General features: G+C 42.3%; 1 protein-coding gene across 2 annotated transcripts in view; it reads left to right on the forward strand.

Annotated features, from left to right (window-relative positions):
- Window positions 1-22,430, forward strand: part of LOC144675066 (uncharacterized) — a 33,541-nt gene extending 11,111 nt beyond the window's left edge. Inside the window, exons 3-6 of one of the 2 annotated variants that reach the window (XM_078536110.1) lie at window positions 2,241-2,353; window positions 2,988-3,111; window positions 19,785-19,957; window positions 20,041-22,430. In XM_078536110.1, the coding sequence (XP_078392236.1) occupies window positions 2,241-2,353; window positions 2,988-3,111; window positions 19,785-19,957; window positions 20,041-20,106 (476 nt within the window). In that variant the 3' untranslated portion in view covers window positions 20,107-22,430. The remainder of the gene's footprint in view (window positions 1-2,240; window positions 2,354-2,987; window positions 3,112-19,784; window positions 19,958-20,040) is intronic. The other variant, XM_078536111.1, reaches the window with a different exon arrangement.
- The last annotated feature ends 3,319 nt before the right edge of the window (window positions 22,431-25,749 follow it).

The raw sequence follows: 25,749 nt of genomic DNA on the forward strand, positions 1-25,749 counted from the left end.
TTGCCAGATGTTGGGAAGCACCTGATGTCTGCTTTCTGACTCAAATAAAAGCATTGAAGTGAATCAACTTGTCACCAATTGTCACAATTGACACAAAGATTGGCCGGGTGGTTAACAGTGAGGTTGAGTGTCTTGGGCTACAGGAAGATATAGACGGGATGGTCAAATGGGCAGATAAGTGGCAGATGGAATTTAACCATGAAATGTGTGAGGTGATACACTTTGGAAGGAGTAATTTGACAAGGAAGTATTCAATGAACGGCATGACACTAGGAAGTTCTGAGGAACAAAGGGACCTTGGCGTGTGTGTCCATAGATCTCTGAAGGTGGAGGGGCATATTAGTGGAGTGGTGAAAAAGGCATATGGGACACTTGCCTTTATCAATCGAGGCATAGATTACAAAAGTAGAGAGGTCATTTTGGAGTTGTATAGAACCTTAGTGAGGCCACAGCTGGAGTACTGTGTGCAGTTCTGGTCGCCACATTATAGGAAGGATGTGATTGCACTGGAGGGGGTGCAGAGGAGATTCACCAGGATGTTGCCTGGGATGAAACATTTAAGTTATGAAGAGAGGTTGGACAGACTTGGGTTGTTTTCGTCGGAGCAGAGAAGACTGAGGGGCGACCTGACCGAGGTGTACAAGATTATGAGGGGCATGGACAGGGTGGATAGGGAGCAGCTGTTCCCCTTAGTTGAAGGGTCAGTCACAAGGGTACATAAGTTCAAGGTGAGGGGCAGGAGCTTTAGGGGGGGATGTGAGGAAAAACGTTTTCACCCAGAGGGTGGTGACGGTCTGGAATGCACTGCCTGGGAGGGTGGTGGAGGTGGGTTGCCTCACATCCTTTAAAAAGTACCTGGATGAGCACTTGGCACATCATAACATTCAAGGCTATGGGCCAAGTGCTGGTAAATGGGATTAGGTAGGTAGGTCAGGTATTTCTTACGTGTTGGAGCAGACTTGATGGGCTGAAGGGCCTCTTCTGCACAGTGTGATTCTGTGATGTAGTTCATTGATGGTTTAAGACGCTGTGCCCAAATCTCTAGAGATTAGCTGATGGTAATAAATAGAACAATATTAAGCACTTAATTTGATGTGCAGAACTCTGCTTTTTCAGCAGCTTTTGAGACACAACTTTCCCTATGAAGCTGGTGACTTAAGCTCATGTTGATGCAGCATAGATTCTATTCCTTTAGCATATTGGCCTGTAGTGGTTTGAATATAAGTGGGAACCTGATAATTTTATGATATGCAGACATTTAGAAAGCATATGTTCTCGAGCCTTCTCAAAATCTGTGAAGCATCTGGCTCTCGTAAACAAGGTTCAGAACCAAAGAAGCTGGAAGGAAGGCTCCAGTTAATGGCTGCGCAGGAGCTGCTATGGAAGCAGCCAAATTGCAGCACAAACAACTTGGAATTATCATCAAAGGCAAGAGAACTGATGTAATGGTGGTTCATTGGTTTCTGTAAAAACTTAATCTTTGTCTCAGTGAGATGTTCTCTCTAAAAATATGACCTTTCATTCTCCTGGAAATACATTTTGTTCTGTCCTAGAGTGGCATGGCATAAAGAATAGTGAGATTGATCAGCTGCTTTCTCAAAGAGTAGATTATTTTGAAGTAGAAAGAGATTCCATACAATTTCCTAGCTTGACTGACCGTGATGAGGGTAACACTATTTTTGTGACCCTCTGACTGATGAAAATGCTGAGGTTAAGTATTTAAGTTTTGTGAGAGTTGAAGGCTTTTACTCAGGCTGAGCACCTCAGACGTTTCCTTCAATGTTCAGACTGTACATTAATTTTACTTTTTGTGCCAGATGGTACATTTTTATTTCATCACTAATTAACGAACAGGTCAGTTATTGGTAGAGACTTTGTTGATATATTCAATGACAAAATAGATTCCAAATGGTAAAAGCTGCAAGAAACACAGCTGCATTTTAAAGAAAACCGAGGAAATGCATGTAATAATAGTAAGAAATATAGTTTAAATATTTATAAATAGTTTTCACGCTGAATATTATGTAAAGCAGTAAGCCCGTAAGCATTAAAAGTTAGTCTATAAGCTAAGTATAATCGGACCAATACTGACATTACCTTAGACTACCCAGTGTGTACATGGTTAACCATTTAACATAACAATTATTAAACTGCATTTGTAATAAGTTTCTTCCATTCTGAGGTGTATTTTCTCCATAATTATAATGTAGTCCCTTAATAAAATGTTTTAACCGTTCCAGGGTTTGATGGGTTTGCAGCTCGGAAGTTAAATCAGGTTTCGGAATTTGGAGCTTGGTTTGATGTTGCTATTGACAATTTTGGGCGTACCATGTTATGGAGTTTACTCTTTAAGGTAAGTGCACAACTGACCTGAGCTGTGAAAATTAGATTACTGTACACATTTAAGCACTTTTTCAGTTAACTTCCATAGGCATTTCTTTCAAATGCCTGGGTTTAAAAGAAAGGGGAAGAAAAGTGCAGAGTAAAACCATAAGGAACACACAGCATTAGTTTCATCAGGGTCGTGTCTGAAATGGAGATTATAATTATGAGGAGGGACTTGAGATACTAGGACCATTTACATTGCAGCACAGGAAACTAAGAGGAAATTTAATAGAGATTGCAAAATTATGAAGGGTTTTTCTGGCATGAATTGAGAAAGACTATTCCTTATGGTTGGCACTGTTGAAGCATTTTCAATTGAATATCTTCACCAAGAGGGAGCAATTTGTGTGTGCAGTTGATTGTAGATTAACGATTGCCACAGAGAATAGTTGAGGCCGAGACCTTTGCTTCCTTGGAGGAAAAAGTAGGAAAACAGTTGCAACAAATGAAGATACAGAGCTATGAGAGAGATGCAAGGCAATGGGATTAGTTTTCAGCTGATCTAGGAAAGCACTGGTATAGATATAATGGCCTCCTGTGATGTAAACTTCGATAGTACAAATGAAAGGAGCTTGTAAGTAAATTTATGATTTTTTTTCCAGTGGGGACATTTTATAAGTAGCTTGGAGTGGTGTGTCTTTGTCTGTACACACAATTCCATGGGAGCAGACTGGAAGAACAAGTTCGGCGATGCTCCTTGGTGGGTTCAGAAAACCATGGCAAATGGTATGACAATCTTGATTTAATAACTTTTTAAAAATAAAATTAGAAATTATACTGGTGAAAAATTGCAAGTTCCAATTGGTTCTCAAGCAGGTTAAACATTTGATTAGAGATGTTTTAAATCCGAACTTCAGGAGTGACTTCCCCCAATGATCAATATGAAAGACTTGTTTGTAGAAACCTAACTGAAAAGAACTGCAAGTATTTGAGCCATTTGTTGTAAACACAGAGGCTCATATATTTTGTAAAAGAGGACAGCGTATTCTTTGTGCTGTTTTATTTATGGTTTCATCAAGGGGAGATCATGCCTGACAAATTTGTCAGAATTCTGTGAGGAGGTAACGAGTAGGTTAGACAAAGGAGAGCCAGTGGATGTTATCTACTTGGACTTCCAGAAGGCCTTTGACAAGGTGCCGCTGCTTTCCCTACTGTTTTAAAGTGAATGCTTTTAAGTATTTTGAAAGATTAAATTACTGTACTTGGGTATTTTGTGTTTTACCACAGAACAATATAAACATTGGCATGCAGAAATGCAACATAAGCTCTTTCTTGTCAAAATCTCTTTGTTACTTCAATAAAATCCCATTTCAATATATATTTATAGCAACGTTTAAACAAAACCTACTGAAAGTTCATGTAAAATATCGGCCAATCCTAAAAGGGCAAAAATTCTAATTGTTTTCTTTTAGCACTGTCCTGAAGTCAACCAGCATCAGATTTCTTTTCCCACCAGATTTCTATCCCCAGCCAGCGAGGATTTGCTGCTCTTCAGATAGCTGCCACTGTGTAGGTGGAAATTGCTGCTCTGAAAGAGAGTGCCCGGCCTTCATTCAGTTTTTCCCAACTAAAGCAGGGCTGAGAGGGGCATAAAAGTGTGGGACCCTTTCATACAACAGTGTGCTGGAAGGTCAATGTGTGCACAGTTATGTTGTCTTTCAATCATCATTAAAAACAAATGTTGACTGTGAGCAAAGCTGAGTCTCAATATGAAAGTTTCTAATGGAATTTAATGAAAAATATGGAACTAACGGAGAACCATAGAATCATAGAACACTACAGCACAGAAAACAGGCCATTCGGCCCTTCTAGTCTGTGCCGAAATATTATTCCGCTAGTCCCATTGACCTGTACCTAGTCCATAACCCTCCAGACCTCTCCCATCCATGTATCTATCCAATTTATTCTTAAAACTTAAGAGTGAGCCCACATTTACCACGTCAGATGGTAGCTCATTCCACACTCTCACCACTCTCTGAGTGAAGAAGTTCCCCCTAATGTTCCCCCTAAACCTTTCCCCTTTCACCCAAAAGCCATGTCCTCTCGTGTTTATTTCTCCTAATCTAAGTGGAAAGAGCCTCCTCGCATTTACTCTGTCTATACCCCTCACAGTTTTGTAAACTTCTATCAAATCTCCCCTCATTCTTCTACGCTCCAAGGAATAAAGTCCTAACCTGTTTAATCTTTCGCTGTAACTCAACTCCTTAAGACCCAGCAACATCCTAGTAAATCTTCTCTGCACTCTCTCAATCTTACTGATATCCTTCCTGTGGTTAGGCGACCAGAACTGCACACAATACTCCAAAGTTGGCCTCACCAATGTCTTATACAATCTCACCATAACATCCCAACTCCTATACTCAATACTTTGATTTATGAAGGCCAGTATGCCAAAAGCTTTCTTTACAAGCTTGTCTACCTGTGACACCACTTTCAGGGAATTATGTATCTGAACTCCCAGATCCCTTTGTTCCTCTGCACTCCTCAGTGCCCTACCATTTACTGTGTATGTCCTACCTTGGTTTGACCTTCCAAAATCTAACACCTCACACTTTTCCGCATTAAATTCCATCTGCCATTTTCTGGCCCATTTTTCCAGTTGGTCCAGATCTCTCTGCAAGCTTTGAAAGCCTTCCTCGCTGTCCACAACGCCTCCAATCTTAGTGTCATCAGCAAACTTGCTGATCCAATTCACCACATTATCATCCAAATCATTGATATAGACAACAAACAACAATGGTCCCAGCACAGATCCCTGAGGCACACCATTAGTCACAGACCTCCAGTCTGAGCAGCAATCATCCACTACCACTCTCTGTCTTCTCCCACACAGCCAATTTTGAATCCAGTTTACAACTTCTCCATGGATACCAAGTGTCTGAACCTTCTGAACTAACCTCCCATGTGGGACCTTGTCAAAGGCCTTACTAAAGTCCATGTAGACAACATCCACAACCTTTCCTTCATCTATTTTCTTGGTAACCTCCTCGATAAACTCTACAAGGTTCGTTAAACACGACCTACCACGCACAAAGCTATGCTGACTATCCTTAATCAGCCCTTGGCTGTCCAAATGATTATATATCCGATCTCTCAGAACACCTTCCAATAATTTACCTTCTCCTGACGTCAGGCTCATTGGCCTGTAATTACCTGGTTTACTAATGATAACCTGGAAACTAATGATAAAAGATAGGGGTCATAAAAGCTGTGCGAGAGAGAGAGCAAGAGTTCGGGGCTGGCTATCACATAGCCTGAGGGTTCAGAGCCACATTCAGAAACAAATATTGAGGTGTGACATCACGGGGATGTTTTAAGTTGATTGTCTGGTGAGTATTGTTGTTTGGTGAGTCAGTCTGAATAACTGGCAGATTAAAAATGATGTTAATTATTAATACTTAATATTTTTAAGTGAGTAGTTGTTGAGTCTTATATTTTTAAGTAAGGTTTATTACTACTCGCAAGGTGTGTTAAGCACTGTAGTATTCATTATTAATAAAGTTTATTAATAAGGTTTATTAACAGCAGTAAGGTTTGTTAGTATTGGTAAGGCTTATTAGCAGTAGCAAGGTTAACTAATAAATAGAGAAATGACAGGGCTGCTCCGACCTCTAGAGTGCCCATCCTGTGTTCTTTGGGAATTCCATTGTGTCCCTGTCAGTGCAGGAAGGGCCATTGGTTACAGCAGTGTGAGCAGCAGCTTTCGGAACGTGAGCAGCAGCTGGCATCACTGGGGGGGCATCACTGGGGGGGCATCACTGGGGGGGGCATCACTGGGGGGGGCATCACTGGGGGGGGCATCACTGGGGGGGCATCACTGGGGGGGCATCACTGGGGGGGCATCACTGGGGGGGCATCACTGGGGGGGGCATCACTGGGGGGGGCATCACTGGGGGGGGCATCAGTGAGGTTGGGAGCTTCTTCGCACATTTATTGACGTGATCATCCCACAGCTTAAGAGTATGTCAGGAGAGAGGGAATGGGTGACCACCAGGCAGTCAAAAAGAAACGGGCAGGTAGTGCAGGAATCCCCTGAATGCATCTCACTCACAAACCTGTATTGAATTCTGAACACTGATGAGAATCAGAGGGGAGTGCAGGGCCAAGCCCATGGCACCATGGGTGACTCAGCTGAACAGGAGCTCACAAGGATGGCAGGAAGAGCAATAGTGATAAGTGATTTGATAGTTAGGGGAATAGATAAGCAGTTCTGCAGCCCACAGATATGAACCCAGGATGGTGTATTGCCTCCCTGGTGCCAGTGTCAAGGATGTCACTGTCTGCAGAGCATCCTGAGAGGGGAGGGTGAACAGCCAGCAGTCACGGTCCATGTTGATACGAATGACATAGGGAGAAAGAGGGATGTGGTTCTACAGTCAGAATGTAAGGAAATAAGTAGGAAATTAGCAAGCAGGGCCTCAAAAGTAGTAATCTCTGCAGTACCATGGGCAAGTGAGTATAGAAATAGGAGGAGAATGGGTGGCCAGAAATATGGTGCAGGAAGGAGGGATTTAGATTCTTGGAACATTAGGACTGGCTCTGGATGAGAGGAGACTTATACAGACCAGATAGATGAATAGGGCCAAAATGCGAGGCATTTTGCTAATGCTATTGGGGAGGGTTTAAACTAGCTTGGCAAGGATGTTGGGACCAGGAGATAAAAGCAGAGAGGAATACCGAGGTGCATAGAATACTGCAAGAGATAGATAGCACTAGAATAAGGAATAGTAATTTAATAGGTGGGGTCAGAGTAAGGGAGAAAGTAATAGCCTAATCCAGCGAAATGCACGGAGTGTGGTAAATAATATTGGTGAGTTACAGGCGCAGATGGCCATTGTGGCTATAACAGAGACCTGGCTCAAAGTAGGGCAGGGCCGGGTGTCAAGGGTTGGTGCTGTCCCCTGCATTTCTCTTGCAGTTACCGCACGGTGAAGATCGTGTCCCTTAGTGAGCAGAATCCGCATTGCGACTCTGGGAGGAGCTGTTCAGCCACAAGGGGGAAGCGATCAAGGAGGATGCCTGTGATGACCTTCCCTGTGACCGACAGCAGGGAGATTCCTCTATAGTTACCGCAGTTGGACTCGTCACCTTTCTTGAAGATGGTAACAATTATGGCATCTGAGGTCTCCTGGCATGCTCTCCTCCTTCCAGGAAAGGGAGATGAGGCCATGTATTTGTGCCAATAGTGCTTCTCCGCAATGCTTTCAATCTTTGGCGGGGATTCCATCTACTCCTGATGCCTTGTTGCTCTTTAGCTGCTGAATGGCCTTTTCTACCTTGTGCCAGGTTGGAGTTGTGCTGAGATGGTGTTGGGTAGCATGCTGCGGGATGGAGTCGAGGACACTCACGTTGAAGACAGGGTGTCTGTTAAGAAGAAAAAGCCTTAGACACTCAACTGAGAAGGATTATGGAGCATTCTCGTCCTTTCCATCTGCCCCCAATAGTTTGTCACCATCCGCCGCCTGCTCTACGATGACACGCAAGCAGTGACCCTGGCCAACCGATCCAGCACAGATCCAATCCACGTTCGGAGGCTGTGTTATCGTACCGATGCTCTTCTCTATCTTCCTTACTGCAATGCTCCATCTCACCTTCAGCAGCATCCCGCTGGAGTGGAGCTAAACTGCAGAACAAGCGGGAACCTGTTCAACTTCTGCTGCCTGCAGGCCAGATCCAAGGTTGCCCCATCCTCTGTCATTGAACTACAGTATGCAGATGATGCTTGCGTCTGCAGACAGAGGCCGAGTTCCAAGCCATTGTCAACACCTTCACCAAGGCATATAAGAGCATGGACCGTACACTAAGCGTCCGTAAGACAAAGGTCCTCTACCACCCTTTCCCCTCCACACAGCACTACCCCGCAGTTATCAAAATTCACAATGAGGCCTTGCACAACGTGGATCACTTTCAATATCTTTGGAGTACTGTCAACAAGGACATCAACAAAGAGGTCTAACACTGCCTTCAGTGTGGCCAGCACAGCCTTTGGCTGCCTGAGGAAGAGAGCGTTTGAAGACCAGGACCTCAAACCCAGCACCAAGCTCGTGGTCTACAGAGCAGTAGTGATACCCGCCTCCTATACGGCTCCGAGACGTGGACTATGTACAGCAGGCACCTGAAAACGCTGGAGAAGTACCACCAGCGCTGTCTCTGCAAGATCCTGCAAATCCATTGGCAGGATAGGTGCACCAATGTCAGTGTTCTCACTCAGGCCAACATCCCCAGCATCGCAGCATTGACCACAATCGATCAGCTCCGCTGGGGAGGCCACATCGTCCACATGCCTTACACATGACCTTGGAGCTTCAACATGGCACGTGAGCCCCAGGAGAGAGGAGGAAATGCTTATTCATGGAATAAAAGGGACAGTAGCAACATGGATATGAAATTGGCTAAGTGACAGGGAACAGTAGTGGTTAATGGATGTTTTTCGGGCTGGAAGAAGGCATTTAGTGGAGTTCCCCAAGGATCACTGTTGGGACTCTTGATTTTTCTGATGTATATTAATGACCTAGACCTTGATGTACAGGGCACAACGTGGAGAAATGTGAAGTAATTCATTTTGGTTGGAAAAACATGGAAAGGCAACACAAAATAAAGGGCACAGTTCTAAAGAGGGTGCAGGAACAGAAGGATTTGGGTGTACATGTGCATAAAGGTAGCATATACTCACTATAATAATACCAGTTGTGGTACAGATCAGCTATAATCCAAATGGATGACTGTACAAATTCAAGGGGTTGATTGGCCGTTCCTCACTCCGATTTCCTTATGAGCCAATTTTGAATGTTTTCAGAATTCCAAGTTTGTGTCATGCCACTGTAACAGGTTTTTAGGTATTATTTTAAACTACATAAAGTATTCAGTTTTATTTTCAAATTAGAATCATGGAATGACTATTTTGGCTGTGGAGCTGACAGGTGAGTGGGGACAGACTGAAGTGGGACTTGATAGCAGCCTGATGTGGAGGCAGATGTGTCAGCGTATCATGACATTCTGAGGAGACATATCATATGACTACAGAGACTTGACTTTTATAATATACTCTTTTACTCATCATCTGATTATCAGACATAAAAAGGATAAACCTGCCATATCATTAGCCAGCAACACCAGCCCCTCATGATGAAAGGTCACAGACCTGAAATGTTAACACTCCATGGAAGTTAGTCATCCTGGTGTGGGTCCCAGTTGTGAATCCACAAGTGGATGGAGCTTCCGCTCGCAATGGGAGAAGCTGACCGACTGGGATTATGTTACAGCCAGTAATTAAATGTGGTGGAGGTCAGCCAGGAAGTCAGCAAACCCATTATCAGCTAATGGGGTCGGAGGTCTAGGCACCATTTTAAGCGGCACCCGGACATACATCCATAGCCTACAAGCCAACAGTATCTATTTTGCAGAGCCTGCTATAGCACCCCAGGATCACCAGCTTGAATGCCAGACTCAGGCAGCATGTAGGTCCATGGTTCAGTCATGCTGTCCTGCAGGTTCTACTCCACGCTGCCAGGGTGAGTACAATGGTCATGTTGGATAAATGTGGCTCTCGTGAGGGCAGCAAGAAACGTGTTTCAGCAAGGGGATGGAGCAGGCAGACAGGTGAATGAAGTATATGGTACAGCAACAGATGGATCACGAGGCCTAGATGGATTTGGGCCGAAAGTTGCAGGTTCATACTTCCATCATAGTTCGAGTGGAAGTGTTGAGTCCATCCAGGCAGAATTCTGGCATGTGGACGAGCACTTGGCTTCCTCCATGGAGAGGTGGATGACTATCATGAGCCAAATTGAGCAGACCACTCAGTAACTGCACTCAGACCTGCATGCTATCACTCTGGCTACGGGCTGTATACACTGGTGACCAGGTAAGAGGGGGGGACTGAGGTACCTGGACCTCCCTCCAGGCCCTCAGGAGCTGTCTGCTGACGTCATCAGAAACCCTCCAGCTCCAGGAGCACTACAATGAATCCCATGGTTCCACGAGGGCCACTATAGAGCAGACCATTGGATCGGTGAAAATGAAGTCCTGCAGCCTGGACTGCTTCAGTGGAGCCCCTGTTGCCCAGAACCCATCCCCCTAATAGCTGTGGCAGCTGGGAGTGGCAAAGAATGTGTGCATTGCGAGAACTCCCTGGGAAGTGGACACACCCCTGTAGGATATAGCTTCTGTGGTTGCAGGCCAATTGCACATGTGGGGAGTGGAAGCCTTTCCTATTGATCAAGGTCACAGTCTGGTCCCAGTAAGAGCTGATTACCACAAGTCTGCAGTCATTAACACCCCGCACGTGGGATGCCCTGACGGCCTCAAAGCCCACAGCTTTATTGGCCAAGCTCTCGAAATCTGTTCTGAAGCACATGAACTCTCTGGCCCTCAAACAGGGAATTCGTCAACTCTTTGCAATTTGTCGTTGCTTGCGAGAAGCACACATGTCCCTCATGAGCCCTGAAAGGAACCGTTGGCATAGAAGTGAATTTTAAAGCCCTCCCAGTTCAATGGGACACAGGTCAGATATGTGAGATCCTGCGTAGACATCCTTGGCATTGCTTCTCTACCATTTGCAGGTAGTTGAGGTGTGAGTGGTAGACTCTTGGATATGCCATTGCTTTGTGTCGGACTGGGCCCGTGGTTTCTTGCCACCTGACTGCCCTCAGCATCTGGCCCTGCCCTGGGTGGTGCCCTTTGTCCTCCTTCTGGCTGACAATGCCCAGTTCTATCCTTCGGTGCCATTAGTCCTCTGCCTGAGGCTCCAGGAACATTTTGCCTGCAGAACTTCAACAGAAGGCAGAACCTTGGCAACGGAGTGTGTTGCAATGGAGAGCTGGCCTTCAAAGACCTTGTGTCTGTAGTCAAACGGCTCAAGGTGCAGCTCACCCTGGACTTGCTGAGTCACCCCCGACCTGCCTGCAGGCCGATTTGACCTTCCCTAAGATGCTTCTCAGCATCCACTCCTCAGGCAACCCCAAGTCTTTCACCTTCCACCTTGAGGACTGAATCGCCTGCTCACCACCAGCTTTAACCGGTCGTGAAAGTGAAGGCCTGTGATTCCTGTGCATCACCAACTTAGTTGCTAAGATAGCATTTGATTGTGGTTTAATGAATATTCATTGCATGCAAAACCATTAAAATTACTTTCCCTGTGTGCCATCAGCAATGCTGCCCCACTTCCTCCTCAACCCTAGGGGACTTGACAATGGTGCCTCCTGCCTTTTCCCTGCTCCCTTGGCCAGCATTAAATTTCACTCTGCAATATCTGTGGAGAGAGAAAAACAGGGGGTATTTCCAGCATTTTCTGGGGTTTTTTCAGCCCTGCCATCCCCACCCCAGGCTCCATCTAAACAAAAACAAGACACTTGCTGAGTAATTCAAAGAAACAATCTTTCCCAAATCAGTATAAATAAACACTGCTACATAAACTTTTCCTGGGCTCACTGATCCAATGGTTTCTGTTCTGAATAAAATGTAAGAAAATAATGCTTAAACAATTCTAAATATTATCATCTCCACAGAGAAATTTGAACACAGTGATAAGGCAAAATAACGTCACAATATTTCACATTTTTAAATAAAAACAAATTTTACTGTATAGAAAAAATTAAACAAAACAAGCGCTATTAAATTTAAAACAAAAACAGAATTACCTGGAAAAACTCAGCAGGTCTGGCAGCATCGGTGGAGAAGAAAAGAGTCGACGTTTCGAGTCCACATGACCCTTCCACAGAATATTAAATTTAGTTTGTCGAGACTTGAGTATAAATTCAGTTCCGCATTTTACTTACTAATTCCACCCAAGAGTTCTCTTATATGTTACAAGATCTTGAGGATTCATTCACTAATTCTTTTGGAATTCTAAGAATAACTAAGAATGCCACGGCTCTCCAGAATTCACTTTCATTTCTCCACGTACCCACTGTTCTGAGGTTTGAGATTTCATGGGGACCCTTCTGTTAGTTTCTGGCTAAGCAATCCTCCAACTTTTCTTGAAGCCCCACAACTGTGGACTTTTGAGCTCAAGCTTGGGCCTCACTGCATTCGTGCTTAGTGATTTTAAAAATGAGGAACACCCCTGGTTCCTAATGTCCTCTACGCTCCTTGTCCTGGCTTTGGACAGGCACAGATTGTTTTACAGATTTCTTTCTTTCTCTCTCTCTGCCTGCTTCTGTAAGCAAACACACACACATGAATTAAACAAAGGAAGCTCCCTAATCCTATATCTCATCTCCATGACAATATGGCATACTTAGGATGTTTCAAACAAATGTAAATTAATTATCTTTTATCTTCAAAACAAAACTTGATTCTGGGACCCACCTCTCATATTCTATTGTCTCTTTCTTTATCAGTAAACTTGCCTGAGAGCATTTTAGGATTCAGTAAAGGCAGACTGCTTTTTTTTGACAACTTTATAAGCCTCCTCATTTGATTTAATATAATCTTTAATTTCTCTTCTCTCTAATAAGAGAGAATCTAGCCATCTCCCCATGACATTCAATGGCATTGCCATCGCTGAATCCCCCAGTATCAACATCCTGGGGGTTACCATTGACCAGAAACCGAACTGGATCAGCCATATAGAAACATAGAAACTAAGAGCAGGAGTAGGCCATTCGGCCCTTTGAGCCTGCTCCGCCAATCATTATGATCATGGCTGATCATCCAACTCAATAGGCTGCTCCCGCTTTCTCCCCATATCCTTTGATCCCTTTCGCCCCAAGAGCTATATCTAACTCCTTCTTGAAAACAAACAATGTTTTGGCCTCAACTACTTTCTGTGGTAACGAATTCCACAGGCTTACCACTCTCTGGGTGAAGAAATTTCTCCTCATCTCAGTCCTAAATGGTCTATCCCATATCCTCAGACTGTGACCCCTGGTTCTGGACTCCCCCACCATCAGGAACATCCTTCCTGCATCTACCCTGTTTAGTCCTCTTAGAATTGTATAGGTTTTCATGAGATCCCCCCTCATTCTTCTGAACTCCAGCGAATATAATCCTAACCGACTCAATCTCTCCTCATATGTCAGTCCTGCCATCCCAGGAATCAGTCTGGTAAACCTGCACTGCACTCCCTCTATAGCATGAACATCCTTCCTCAGATAAGGAGACCAAAACTGCACATAATATTCCAGGTGTGGTCTTACCAAGGCCCTGTACAATTGCAGCAAGACATCCCTGTTCCTGTACTCGAATCCTCTCGATATGAAGGCCAACATACCATTTGCCTTCTTTACCGCCTGCTGCACCTGCATGCTTACCTTCAGCGACTGGTGTATGAGGACACCCAGGTCTCATTGCACATTCCCCTCTCTCAATTTATAGCCATTCAGATAATAATCTGCCTTCCTGTTTTTGCTACCAAAGTGGATAACCTCACATTTATCCACATTATACTGCATCTGCCATGCATTTGCCCACTCACTCAGCTTGTCCAAATCACACGGAAACATCTCAAAATCCTCCTCACAGCTCACCCTCCCACCCAGCTTTGTGTCATCTGCAAATTTGGAGACACTACATTTAGTTTCCTCATCTAAATCATTAATATATATTGTGAATAGCTGGGGTCCCAGCACCAATCCCTGTGGTACCCCACTAGTCACTGCCTGCCATTCGGAAAAAGACTCATTTATTTCTACTCTTTGTTTCCTCCTACTCTTTGTTTCCTGTCTGCCAACCAGGTTTCTATCCATCTCAATACACTACCCCCAATCCCATGCGCTTTAATTTCACACGCTAATCTCTTATGTGGGACTGTCGAAAGCCTTCTGAAAGTCCAAATAAACCACATCCACTGGCTCCTCCTCATCAACTCTACTAGTTACATCCTCGAAGAATTCCAGTAGATTTGTCAAGCATGATTTCCCTTTCGTAAATCCATGCTGACTCTGTCCAATTCTGCCACTGTTTTCCACATGCTCAGCTATTAAATCTTTTATAATGGATTCTAGAATTTTCCCCACTACCGACGTCAGGCTGACTGGTCTATAATTCCCTGTTTTCTCTCTACCTCCCTTTTTAAATAGTGGGGTTACATTAGCTACCCTCAAATCTATAGGAACTGTTCCAGAGTCTATAGAATCTCGGAAAATGACCATCAATGCATCCAGTATTTCTAGGGCCACTTCCTTAAGTACTCTGGGATGTAGATTATCAGGCCCTGGGGATTTATCAGCCTTCAATCCCATCAATTTCCCCAACACCATTTCCCTACTAATACTGATTTCTTTCAGTTCCTCCCTCTCACTAAACCCTGTGTTCCCCAACATTTCTGGTATGTTATTAGTGTCCTCCTTTGTCAAGACAGAACCAAAGTATGTATTGAGTTGGTCAGCCATTTATTTCTTCCCCATTATAAATTCCCCTGTTTCTGACTGTAAGGGACCTACATTTGTCTTCACCAATCTTTTTCTCTTCACATACCTATAGAAACTTTTACAGTCAGTTTTTATGTTCCCCGCAAGCTTACTCTCGTACTCTATTTCCCCTTCTTAATCAATCCCTTGGTCCCCCTTTGCTGAATTCTAAACTACTCCCGATCCTCAGGTCTGTTGTTTTTTCTGGCTAATTTGTATGACTCTTCCTTGGATCTAATACTATCTCTAATTTCCCTTGTAAGCCATGGTTTAGCCACCTTTCCTGTTTTACTTTTGCGCCAGACAGGAATAAACAATTGTTGCAGTTCACCCATGTGTTCTTTGAATGTTTGCCATTGCCTATCATCCCTTTAAGTAATGTTTCCCAATCTATCATAGCCAACTTGCACTTCATACCATCGTAGTTTCCTTTATTAAGATTCAGAACCCTAGTCTCAGAATCAACTACGTCACTCTCCATCTTGATGAAGAATTCTATCATATTATGGTCGCTCATCCCCAAGGGGCCTCGCACAACTAGATTGACAATTTTTCCTTTCTCATTACACAATACCCAGTCGAGGATGGCCTGTTCTCTCATTGGTTCCTCAACGTATTAGTCCAGAAAACCATCCCGTATATGCTCCAGGAATTCCTCCTCTACAGTATTGTTACTAATTTGATTTGCCCAATCTATATGCAGATTAAAGACACCCATAATTACAGATGTTCCCTTATTACATGTGTCTCTAATTTCCTCTTTAATGCCATTTCCAACATCACCACTACAGTTTGGGGGTCTATATACAACCCCCACTAACGCTTTTTGCCCCTTAGTCTTTCTCAGCTCTACCCATACAGATACCACATCATCGGGGCTAATATCTTTCCTCGGTATTGCATTAATTTCCTCTTTAACCAGCAATGCAACTCCACCACCTTTTCCTTTTTGCCTGTCCTTCCTAAATACTGAATACCCCTGGATGTTCAGTTCCCATCCCTGGTCACCCTGCCGCCATGTCTCCGTAATCCCGACTATATCATACCTGTTTACATCTATTTGCGTGGTTAATTCATCCATTTTATTGTGAATGCTCCTCGCGTTAAGGCACAAAGCCTTAAGGCTTGTCTTTTTAACATTACTTGTCCCGTTCCCACTATTTTTCACTGAGGCCCTGTTTGATTCTTGCCCTTGATTTCTCTGCCTATCACTTTTCTTATTCCCCTTTCTGTCTTTTGTTCTTGTCCTTGATTCCCCCTCCTCTGACTCCTTGCATAGGTTCCCATCTCCCTGCCATTTTAGGTTAAACCCTCCCCAACCACTCTAGCAAATATTCCCCCGAGGACATCAGTCCCGGTCCTGCCCAGGTGTAACCCGTCCAGTTTGTACCGGTCCCACCTACCCCAGAACCGGTCCCAATGTCCCAGGAATCTGAAACCCTCCCCTTCACACCATCTTTTCAGTCATGTATTCATCTGATATATCCTGCTATTTCTACTCTGACTAGCACGTGGCACTGGTAGTAATCCTGAGATCACCACCTTTGAGATCCTACTTTTCAACTTACTTCCTAACTCCCTATATTTTGCTTTTAGGACCTCATCCCTTTTTTTAAACCAATGTCATTTGTACCAATGTGCACCATGACCACTGGCTGTTCACCCTCCCCTTCAGAATGTCCTGTTGCCTCTCTGAGACATCCTTGACCCTAGCACCTGGGAGGCAGCATACCATCCTGGAGTCTCGTTTGCGGCCACAGAAACACCTATCTATTCCCCTTACAATTGAATCCCCAATAACTATTGCATTCCCACACTTTTTACTCCTCCCCTGTGCAGCAGAGCCAACCGTGGTGCAACGAATTTGGCTGTTGCTGCTTTCCCCTGAGAGGTCATTTTCCTCAACAGTATCCAAAGCGGTATATCAGTTTTGCACGGGAATAGCCACAGGAGTTTCCTGCACTGCCTGCCTATTCCTCTTGCTTTGCCTGGTGGTCACCCATTCCCTTCCTCCCAACTCTTTATACGTGCTATCCACGATACTCTTCACCTTGCAGATGCTCCAAAGTGTCCCCAGCCACTGCTGCAGCTCCGAAACCCGGGCTCCCAGGAGCTGCAGCTGGAGACGCTTCCCATACATGTGCTAGCCCCGGGCACTGGAAATGTTCCCGGCTTCCCACATAGAGCAGGAGGAGCATACCACAGCTGAGCTCTCCTGCCATGACTTACCCCTTTAAATTAAATTAAACCTTCTGGAAGATACTTAATATCAAATAATATCAATGACTCTAGGGCCCTTTTGCCCTGCTCCTTGTTGTTACAGAATATAGCCCTTACAAACGATGAACCACAAAATAAGACCTTAAAAACTATAAACGATACAAGTAGTAAATATTTACCCGACCGTACTCATGGTACTCAAAGGATCACCTCGTTCCCTCTTCAGTAAACTCCAACTTAAGCACCCTACTGCAGCCCAAAGCAGCACTGCAGTGCAGACAAAGTCAGCACTATAAGATGGCCATTTTATACTCTGAATCTAACCTCTGAAAACCTGTTTAAGCCAGTTATCTAATTAACTAGTTGTAGCTGCAAACAGAACCTGTATAAACCCTGTTTTAAAGCTGGCCTAAAACTCACCTTCTTCCAACCCAAACAGCAACTTTTAGTTAATTACTAAATTAAAGAAAGACAAGAATTCAGATAGAAATTAACCCTTAAATTCCCTCAGTCACCAAACTCCAACTTAAGCACTCTACTGCAGCCCAAAGCAGCACTACAAGAGCAGGTCAGAGGCTGGGAATTCTGTGGAGAGTTACTCACCTCCTGACTCCCCAAAGCCTGTGTACAAGTCAGGAGTGTGATGGAATCCTCTCCACTTGCCTGGATAAGTGCATCTCCAACAACACTCCAAGCTTGACGCCATCCAAGACAAAGCAGCCTGCTTGATTGGCACCCCATCTACCATCTTAAGCATTCACTCCCTCCACCATCAACACACAGTGGTAGCACAGCGTACCATCTACAAGATGCACTGCAGCAACTCATCAAGGCTCCTTCAACAGCACCTTCCAAACCCGCAAACTCTACCACCAAAAGGACAAGGCAGCGGATGCATGGGGACACCACCACCACCACCATCTACAAGTTCCCCTCCAAGCTACATGCCATCCTGACTTGGAACTATATCTCTGGGTCAAAATCCTCGAATGCCCTCCCTAACAGCACTGTGGGCATACCCACACCACAATGGACTGCAGCAGTTCAAGAAGGCAGCTCACCATCATCTCCAAGGGCAATTAGGGATGGGCAATAAATTCTGACCAGCAATTCCCACATCCCTTGAAAGAAAAAAAAACTTCTTCAGTTAGCCATGGAGGGATCACCTTTCCTGCTGGGTTTCTGTGCCTCAAAGAAATGTAAATTTGTTGTAAGCGACATATTAATTCTTTAAATCCTAACCATAATTTCTCTTCTGTCATACCTTTTCAATGTAGATTCCCAATCTACCAATTTGCCCCTCATACTTGCATTGTTTATTTTGTTTAGATTTAAAAGTAGTTTTGGATAGAACTACATCACTTTCAAACTTAATGTAAAATTCCATCATATTATGGTCACTCTTCCCCAGAGGCTTCTTTAGAATGAGACTATTAATTAGCTCTTTCTCATTGCACAATACTAGGTACAAAATAGCCGGTTTTCTAGTTAGTTCCTCAACATATTGTTCCAGAAAACCATCTTGAATTTATACATTTAATGGAGTTAACAACCCTTTTCCCAGACTTGCACATTCTACCAAGAAACCCTCTTGTTTACAAAGGTGCTTTTAGCTTCTTTGATCTGGGAAATACATGAATAATCCAAATCCCTTATTTCAATAACTGTAAAATTCCTGTCTCTACCAAACTATCAAAGATGGGTCATCTGTTGTTTAAATTAAGTTTTCTCACTTCTAACCCTCACCGTATTAAATAAAGAGGTTACCCTTTGAAACTGTATTTACCCCAGGTCTGTTTGAATTGCACTTACTCCAGGGATTTTATCAGTTCCTCAATCAGATGTTTCCATTTATCCAAATTTAACACATTCCTGAACCTGTTATTTTCTAAAACATATGAATTATGAAATCAGATTTGCAACAATATACAATAACCATCTGCAAATCAAAAGTATTCTGTAAAATTATGACTGATGCTACAAAATAGAACCATTAGGCTATGATTATTACAAAATAATTTTGTATTATTACGATACAAGGTGGGTAAATACAGAGTTTAACCCAAAGTTAATTTGCACTGTTTCACTTCATTGAATAGTGACCATGAAACCATTGTCGATTGTCGTAAAAGCCCTTCTGGTTCATCAACCTCCTTTTGGGAAGGAAATCTGTTGTCCTTACCCAATCTGGCCTACATGCGACTCCAGACCCATAGCAACGTATTTGGCTCTTAACCGCTCTCTGAAATGGCCTAGCAACCTAGCTCAGTTCAAGGGCAATCAAGGATGGGCAACAAACCTTGGCCTTACCAGCAATACCCATATCCCATGAAAGAATAAAAAAGATCTGAGTGCATGTCAGTAAATCAAGAAGTTGAACTTGCATGGCCTTCCCCTTTGATAATTCTAATCAAAAGGTTGCATTATGGTGACAAAACATTCAATATGTTCAAGACCACTATTTCTGATTTTCAGGAAACTTTCACTCAAATTCTTTGTCTAATCTAATATGCCCCCAGCTGCATCCCTCTCTCTCTCTCCCTCCCTCCCTCACTATTTTACCTCCTCTCCCATTTTACCAGATGAGGATTTATAAATGCTGATTGGTCTGGATTGACTTTTACCAATTTTTCAGACGATCAACACTTATTCTAATTATGGGATCAAAAATATTACATTTGTTTAATAAAAACTATACTGGATCTTTAATGACTTCTGAATTTAGGTCAGGTCAAATATTTGAATGCAAATTCAAAGTCAATTTACAAAATATTGTTTGCATTTTGGTGAAATGATGTCACCGTTAAATGTGTAATATCCTGCCTACAGGTTTTAAGACTCCTGTAGGAGCATTTGCTATCTTTGGATTACACGTTCTTCCTATTTGGCTGTACGGTTACTACAATCGAGTTCTATCGGCAGCATTTCTGATGCCTTCTACAATGCAATGGCTTGTAACTGCATTTCTTGTTGCTGGAAGACTTCTATGTATGGCTGTGGAGGTAAGGGCAAAAAGGCTTTTTTTTTTTTAAAAAAAAGGACTTTTCCAGAGCAGTTAATTCAAAGACTTCTGTTTTCATTTTAGTTCTGGTGTCTTTGGATTCATATTATGTACCTCATACGAAATGAGAAGGAAACCCAAGGAAAGTAATGGACTGAATGTAAATGCACTGAAGGCAATTTGGGTTGTTCAGGAACATGATTTGTTAATTCAACATTTACAAAAGGCAAATTTCCTGGTTAAGGTAACTGGATCCTGTAACAATTAAGTATAATCTAGATCTAAGTTCTCACTGGAAGTGGGTTGTGTACTGTTTGCAATTTGGACCTTTGGGAGGATTCCCTCCCTCCCCTTTTTGCAGGGGTTATAGGAAGGCAGAAGAAAAGGTGTCATTAAAATTATTTTTCTCTGTCTTGAATCGTTTTCTTATGACAACCAACAAATTACATTTGTGGAAGTTTTTTTTAAAAAAATAAATGGATTTTCTGTGTTTTCAATTAAAACATTCAGAGGGTATTTGCCTTTTTGTTGAAGGTTTTAAAAGCCTTAGTTATGGGTTAGTTGATACTCAAGGATCAAACTGTTGAAATCAATTGTACTTTCAGTTTAATCAAAATAGTAAATTCTTGACAATGCAAACACCCTTTCTTCCATTTAAATAACCTAATAATTAAAACCATATCGGAAGATAATTTAGGGTGAAGATATGCTCCCATTTTCACTTTTTGGTGCAAAATGGTTTTAGGTGTTCATAGCTGAGCAAAGTGGCAACTCCTGAACACTCCAGACCAGTAAGATCACCTCAAGTACCTAGTTATAGACTGTTACTTCACAATGGATAGAGTGCAACCCTGGATTGGTGCAAAAGGATATTTTAAAACTAGATTTACACTACAACTGCAGCAATCTCAGTCGCAGTTTTGCTTTGAACTGACACTGAAGTTGTGCTGTAAGTTCAGAGGCCGGGTCCAATCTGCCTGTAACAACGTGGCGCAAAAAAGGTAGTACAGATGGCTTCATAATGACAGTAAGCAGGCGAAGAGTGTCTAAACTGTCCACAGAGCCATCTGGGGCCTTTATTTAAAAAACTTTTCATTTTTTGATTGTTACTAGAAAATAGTTGATGTAGCTTAATGGCTCCCAAAATTAAAACAACAGTCATCAGGGAGCAGTGTTCTGCTCCTGTGCTGAAGCATGGCTGAAGGGATGAAGTGAACTCAGTCAGCAGAACTGGGCTCTGCTGAGCACTGTACAAGTAGTAATTTCCAACTAATAGCTGCAGTGTACTCTTAGTAAAATTCGTTTCTGCTTCCAAGTCTCCATGGTAAACCAAAATGGTTTAGCTTCTGAGGTCACAGCTGATGCTAATGAATGACACAATGAGGAATAATCTTGATTTGTATCTTTTCCAGCACTGGGTGACAAGTGGGACATTTCTGAGCTAGGATTTGCTTAATATTACAACACAATTGACTGGTGCTTGAATTACCCTGCTTGACCACAATCCGACTGGGAAAAATTAATACATGGTGGTTTGTATTATTTGGAGTTAGACTGTCAGCTAAACATCTTGCCATTTAGTAGTGATTGCAGCAACTTTGAAGTTGTCAGAAGGAATTAAACTATATGTAGGAAAACACAACTTTGTTCTCATTGCTAACAGTTTTTTTCCTGTTGAGTTTGGAGACCAGAAACAGGAGAGAAATTGCAAATATCCTACAAGGCAGAAGTTAAAATTGAAAAAAAAAATTACCCGAAAATGAACTTTTCCTTTGTCTTTAAAATGGAAACAGAAACATGCTTTAGATATGTCCATTTGTTGATTGTGTTCATTTTTAAGAAAGGTTGATCCAATTTTCTCAGACTAGTAGGCACCTGAATTGAATCTTATGAAACAAACAGTAGGATACAATCTGCAATGCACAAAGCCCCAGTTTTTCGTGAAGTAGCTAACATTTTTGCATTTCAAAAAAAAGCAATTTATAGCAACAGCCCCTAGCTTGAGCAGCAGAGTCGGACAGCATTCCCAGTTGTTAGCCAGCAACTATACTTGAAATGGCTAAACTGGGATCGCTCTGCTGCACCACTGCAAGATCTTATGCAATAGTCATTTGATCAAAATATAGTGAAGGGAGAAATTTGCCTCAACACCCTCAGAAGGAGAAATAATTAGTACAGAACCTTCTAGGCTACGGCACAAATGTTAACATTGCAATGTTCAAATAGTTATATAGAAACTAAAACTTTAGAATTTTACACATTGAAGGCTAAACTGCGAAATGCTGCAAACTGGAATTGAGGCTACTGTGCACTGTGCTTCGACTAACTTCTACATTCAGGAAGGATAACCATTATAGATTTCCACAAGAGAAACCTCAATGGTTGCGATGACTTCCGAATTTGAAGTTATGAATTAGAGTGATGTTATTTGCTACATGCTTTTGTGATTAGGCAAATTAAATTGTTAATTTCAACAGGTTTCCTTTCACTTATTTGTGATTCACCTTGAAGTAGTTGCGTCTCTAGTCCTGTTCTTTATTAAAGAAAAGATCTCTTCCACTTAAAATGCAGCATTTATTTGTAATGATTATCATAAAGCACTGAGTTTACAGGTTGGATTTCTCACTCCATTCTGTTTGAGCTGTGCTGCTCAGAGATAACTCAATGAGGTATCTTCCTTCAAAAGGAAGGCTAATCAAAAAAACTTCTCCAGATCCTCATCCAAGCTGGTAGAAGTTTCAATTTGTGCTATTCTAGAACAGGCTGTGTTCTGAAATGTTTGGGGAACAGGGAGGTAGTGGGGCGGTGGAAGTGAGCGGAGGGGAGGAAGAGAGAATTCACGCCCTTGATTTAAGGATGAATATTTTTTTCTATTTAAAAATTGTGTTTTCAAATAATCTCAATTTAAACCATTGCGTATGCAGGCTGATAAATATTTTTGCTTTAGATAAATGCAGTCAGTTTTAATCCCTAAAGAAAACTTTCTAACCAATGTGTAAAAAGCATTTATATACCATCTTTCACGATCGCAAAGCACTTAACAGCCAATGAAGTACCATAAGCGTTGTCACTTTTGTAATGTAGGAAACACAGCTACACAAACAATGTGATGACCAAGTAATCAGTTTTTGTGATGTTGATTGAGGGTTAAATAGTGATCAGGGTAATAGGGATAACTCTCTTGCTGCTCCTCAAAATAGTGCAATGGAATCTTTTACATCCACCTGAGGAGGCAGATGTGGCCTTGCTTCAATGTTTCATCGAAATGATGGCAACTACGACAGTACAGTACTCCGTCAGTACTGCACAACAGTGTCAGACTTCATTTTTGTGCTCAAATCCTAGAGTGGCACTTATATAAGTGAGAGTGCTACAACCTGAGCCACCATTGACAGAGTGTTGAATATCCTATTTTTATAAACTATAGCTAAGGAAAGTTGGCTTCCCCCTCCCAGATGATAGCCTTTAGTACAAAATCACTGCCAAGAACCTGTCTGTTTGAGCACTTATAGGAGGTGGTCTCGTATCAATGCAAAGCTAACTTATTAAACCAACTCTAACAATTCTTACACCACGTTTTACATTCTCTCCAATGTATGTTGCTTTAAAACATCTTGTTGGAAAAAAGTTTTAGAAGTAACTGGGTCACAATTCTCTATACCTGCAATCATCTATTTCAAAGTTGGCAGTTGTGAATTTTAAGTATTATGTAAGAACACTTAATAAGGAGTCTGCTGCCATAAATGCTATTAAATCTGAAAGTTCAAATAACCAATGTGAAACACCTCTGACAATACATATGCCTCAGATTGCCAGCTTTTAATGCACTTTACAGTGATGCAGCGATTATTTATTCAAGACTCAACGTTTTGATCTCAGGTCTTGGAGGGATACCAAAGCGCAGGATTTGTTCTTGAATAATTAATTACAAATGATTAATTAACATCGTTCTCATTCATCCCAATATTTGTTTAAACAGTGAATGCTGATTGGCTAGGAGTACAAGTGCTGAATTAAGAAATGCACTGTCAACCCCTTGAGATTGGTCTGGAGTTCTGCTAAATGCTAATTAAGCTAGTTTGTACAATGATTCTTCCAAACCACATGTCCTCATCACAGTTTTGATAAAAAGACAGGAAGAAAAATGCAAAAACTACAAGGTGATGTACCTTACTATAATTTGTCAATTGTCATTTGAAAGTATTCCTGCTCATTGGAACCCTTTAATACTAAAATAATCCAATGGTCCAAACTCCTAAGTGTACAATAGATAGGCTTATCACAGAAGATATGATTGAACAGCATAAGGTTTAATCATTCAGCATTATTGGCTTGCAATAAATTGCTTGCATAAACTCTCCTAAACTGCAAAACACAAGATAATTGTTGGGTCACACAAACACAAAGAAAATAGAATATCAGCGCTTATAACCATGATTGACACTTGGGCCAATTAATCGGCAGCAGCAAGAAAAGCAAGCATGAGAGACTAGGACTGCACTTTCATAAAATTGAAACTCTGATTTACATTACCAAAATATTTTCAGGTACTCATTTTTGATAAAGCACAGTGATTACCACTATTTAGTGTAAGCCTTTGGCATACGGTGTAGTAAGATCATCTCAGGCCCTGAAAGAGGATCACAATTCCGATGGATAGGAACATGGGAAATAGGAGTAGTAGACTATTTGGTCCCTCACGATCACAAAGCACTTAATGGCCAATGAAGTACCATAAGTGTGGTCACTGTTGTAATGTAGGAAACACAGCTACACAAACAATTGCTCCAGCATTCAGCTAGATCATGGCCGATCTTCTGCTTCAACACCATTTTTCCGCACTATCCCCATATTCCTTGATATCGTTAATATCTAGACATCTATTGATCTTGGTTGAGTATACGCAATGACGGATTTCCAGAGATTCACCACCCTTTTGAGTGATGGAATTCCTCATCTCAGTCTTAAATAGCCTACCTCTTATTCTGTGACTATGTCCCCTGATTTTAGACATCTAGACCCCCCCCCACCCCACCATTTATGCCCCCTTCCAAACCAGAGGGAACATTCTTCCTGCATCTATTTTGTCAAGCTCTGTAAGAATTTTGTATGTTTCAAAGAGATCACTTCATCTAAACTGTAGAGAATACAGGCCCAGTCTTCTCAATCTCTCTTTGTAGGCCAATCCCACCATCCCAGGAATCAGTTTGGTGAACCTTGTCACACTCCCTCAATGGCAAGTATATCCTTTCTTGGGTAAGGAAACCAAAACTGTATACTCCAGCAGTTTTACCAAGACTCTATACAATTGCAGCAAAACATTTTTACTCCTGTACTCAAATCCTCTTGCAATAAAGGCCAACATACCACTTGCCTCCCTAGTTGCTTGCTGCAATTGCATGTTAGCTTTCAGTGACTCATAAACATGGACATCCAGGTCCCTTTGGGCATCAATATTTTCCAATCTCTTTCCATTTAAGAAATCCACTGCATTTTGTTTTTCCTACTAAAGTGGATAACTTCACATTTTTCCATATTAAGTTTGATCTGCCATGTTCTTGCCCGCCCATTTAGCCTGTCTAAATCCCCTCGAAGCCTCTTTACATCCTCCTCACAATTTATTTTCTACCTAGTTTTGCTACATCAGCAAACTTGGAAATATTACATTTGGTCCCCACATCCAAATCATTGATATAGACTGAAGAGCTGGGACCCAATCATCGATCCTTGCAGTACCCCACTAGCCACAGCCTACCAACCTGAGAATGACCCTTTTATTCCAACTCTGATTTC

This window comes from Cetorhinus maximus, unplaced genomic scaffold, assembly GCF_964194155.1.
Source record: "Cetorhinus maximus unplaced genomic scaffold, sCetMax3.hap1.1 HAP1_SCAFFOLD_908, whole genome shotgun sequence".
NCBI lineage: Eukaryota > Metazoa > Chordata > Chondrichthyes > Lamniformes > Cetorhinidae > Cetorhinus > Cetorhinus maximus.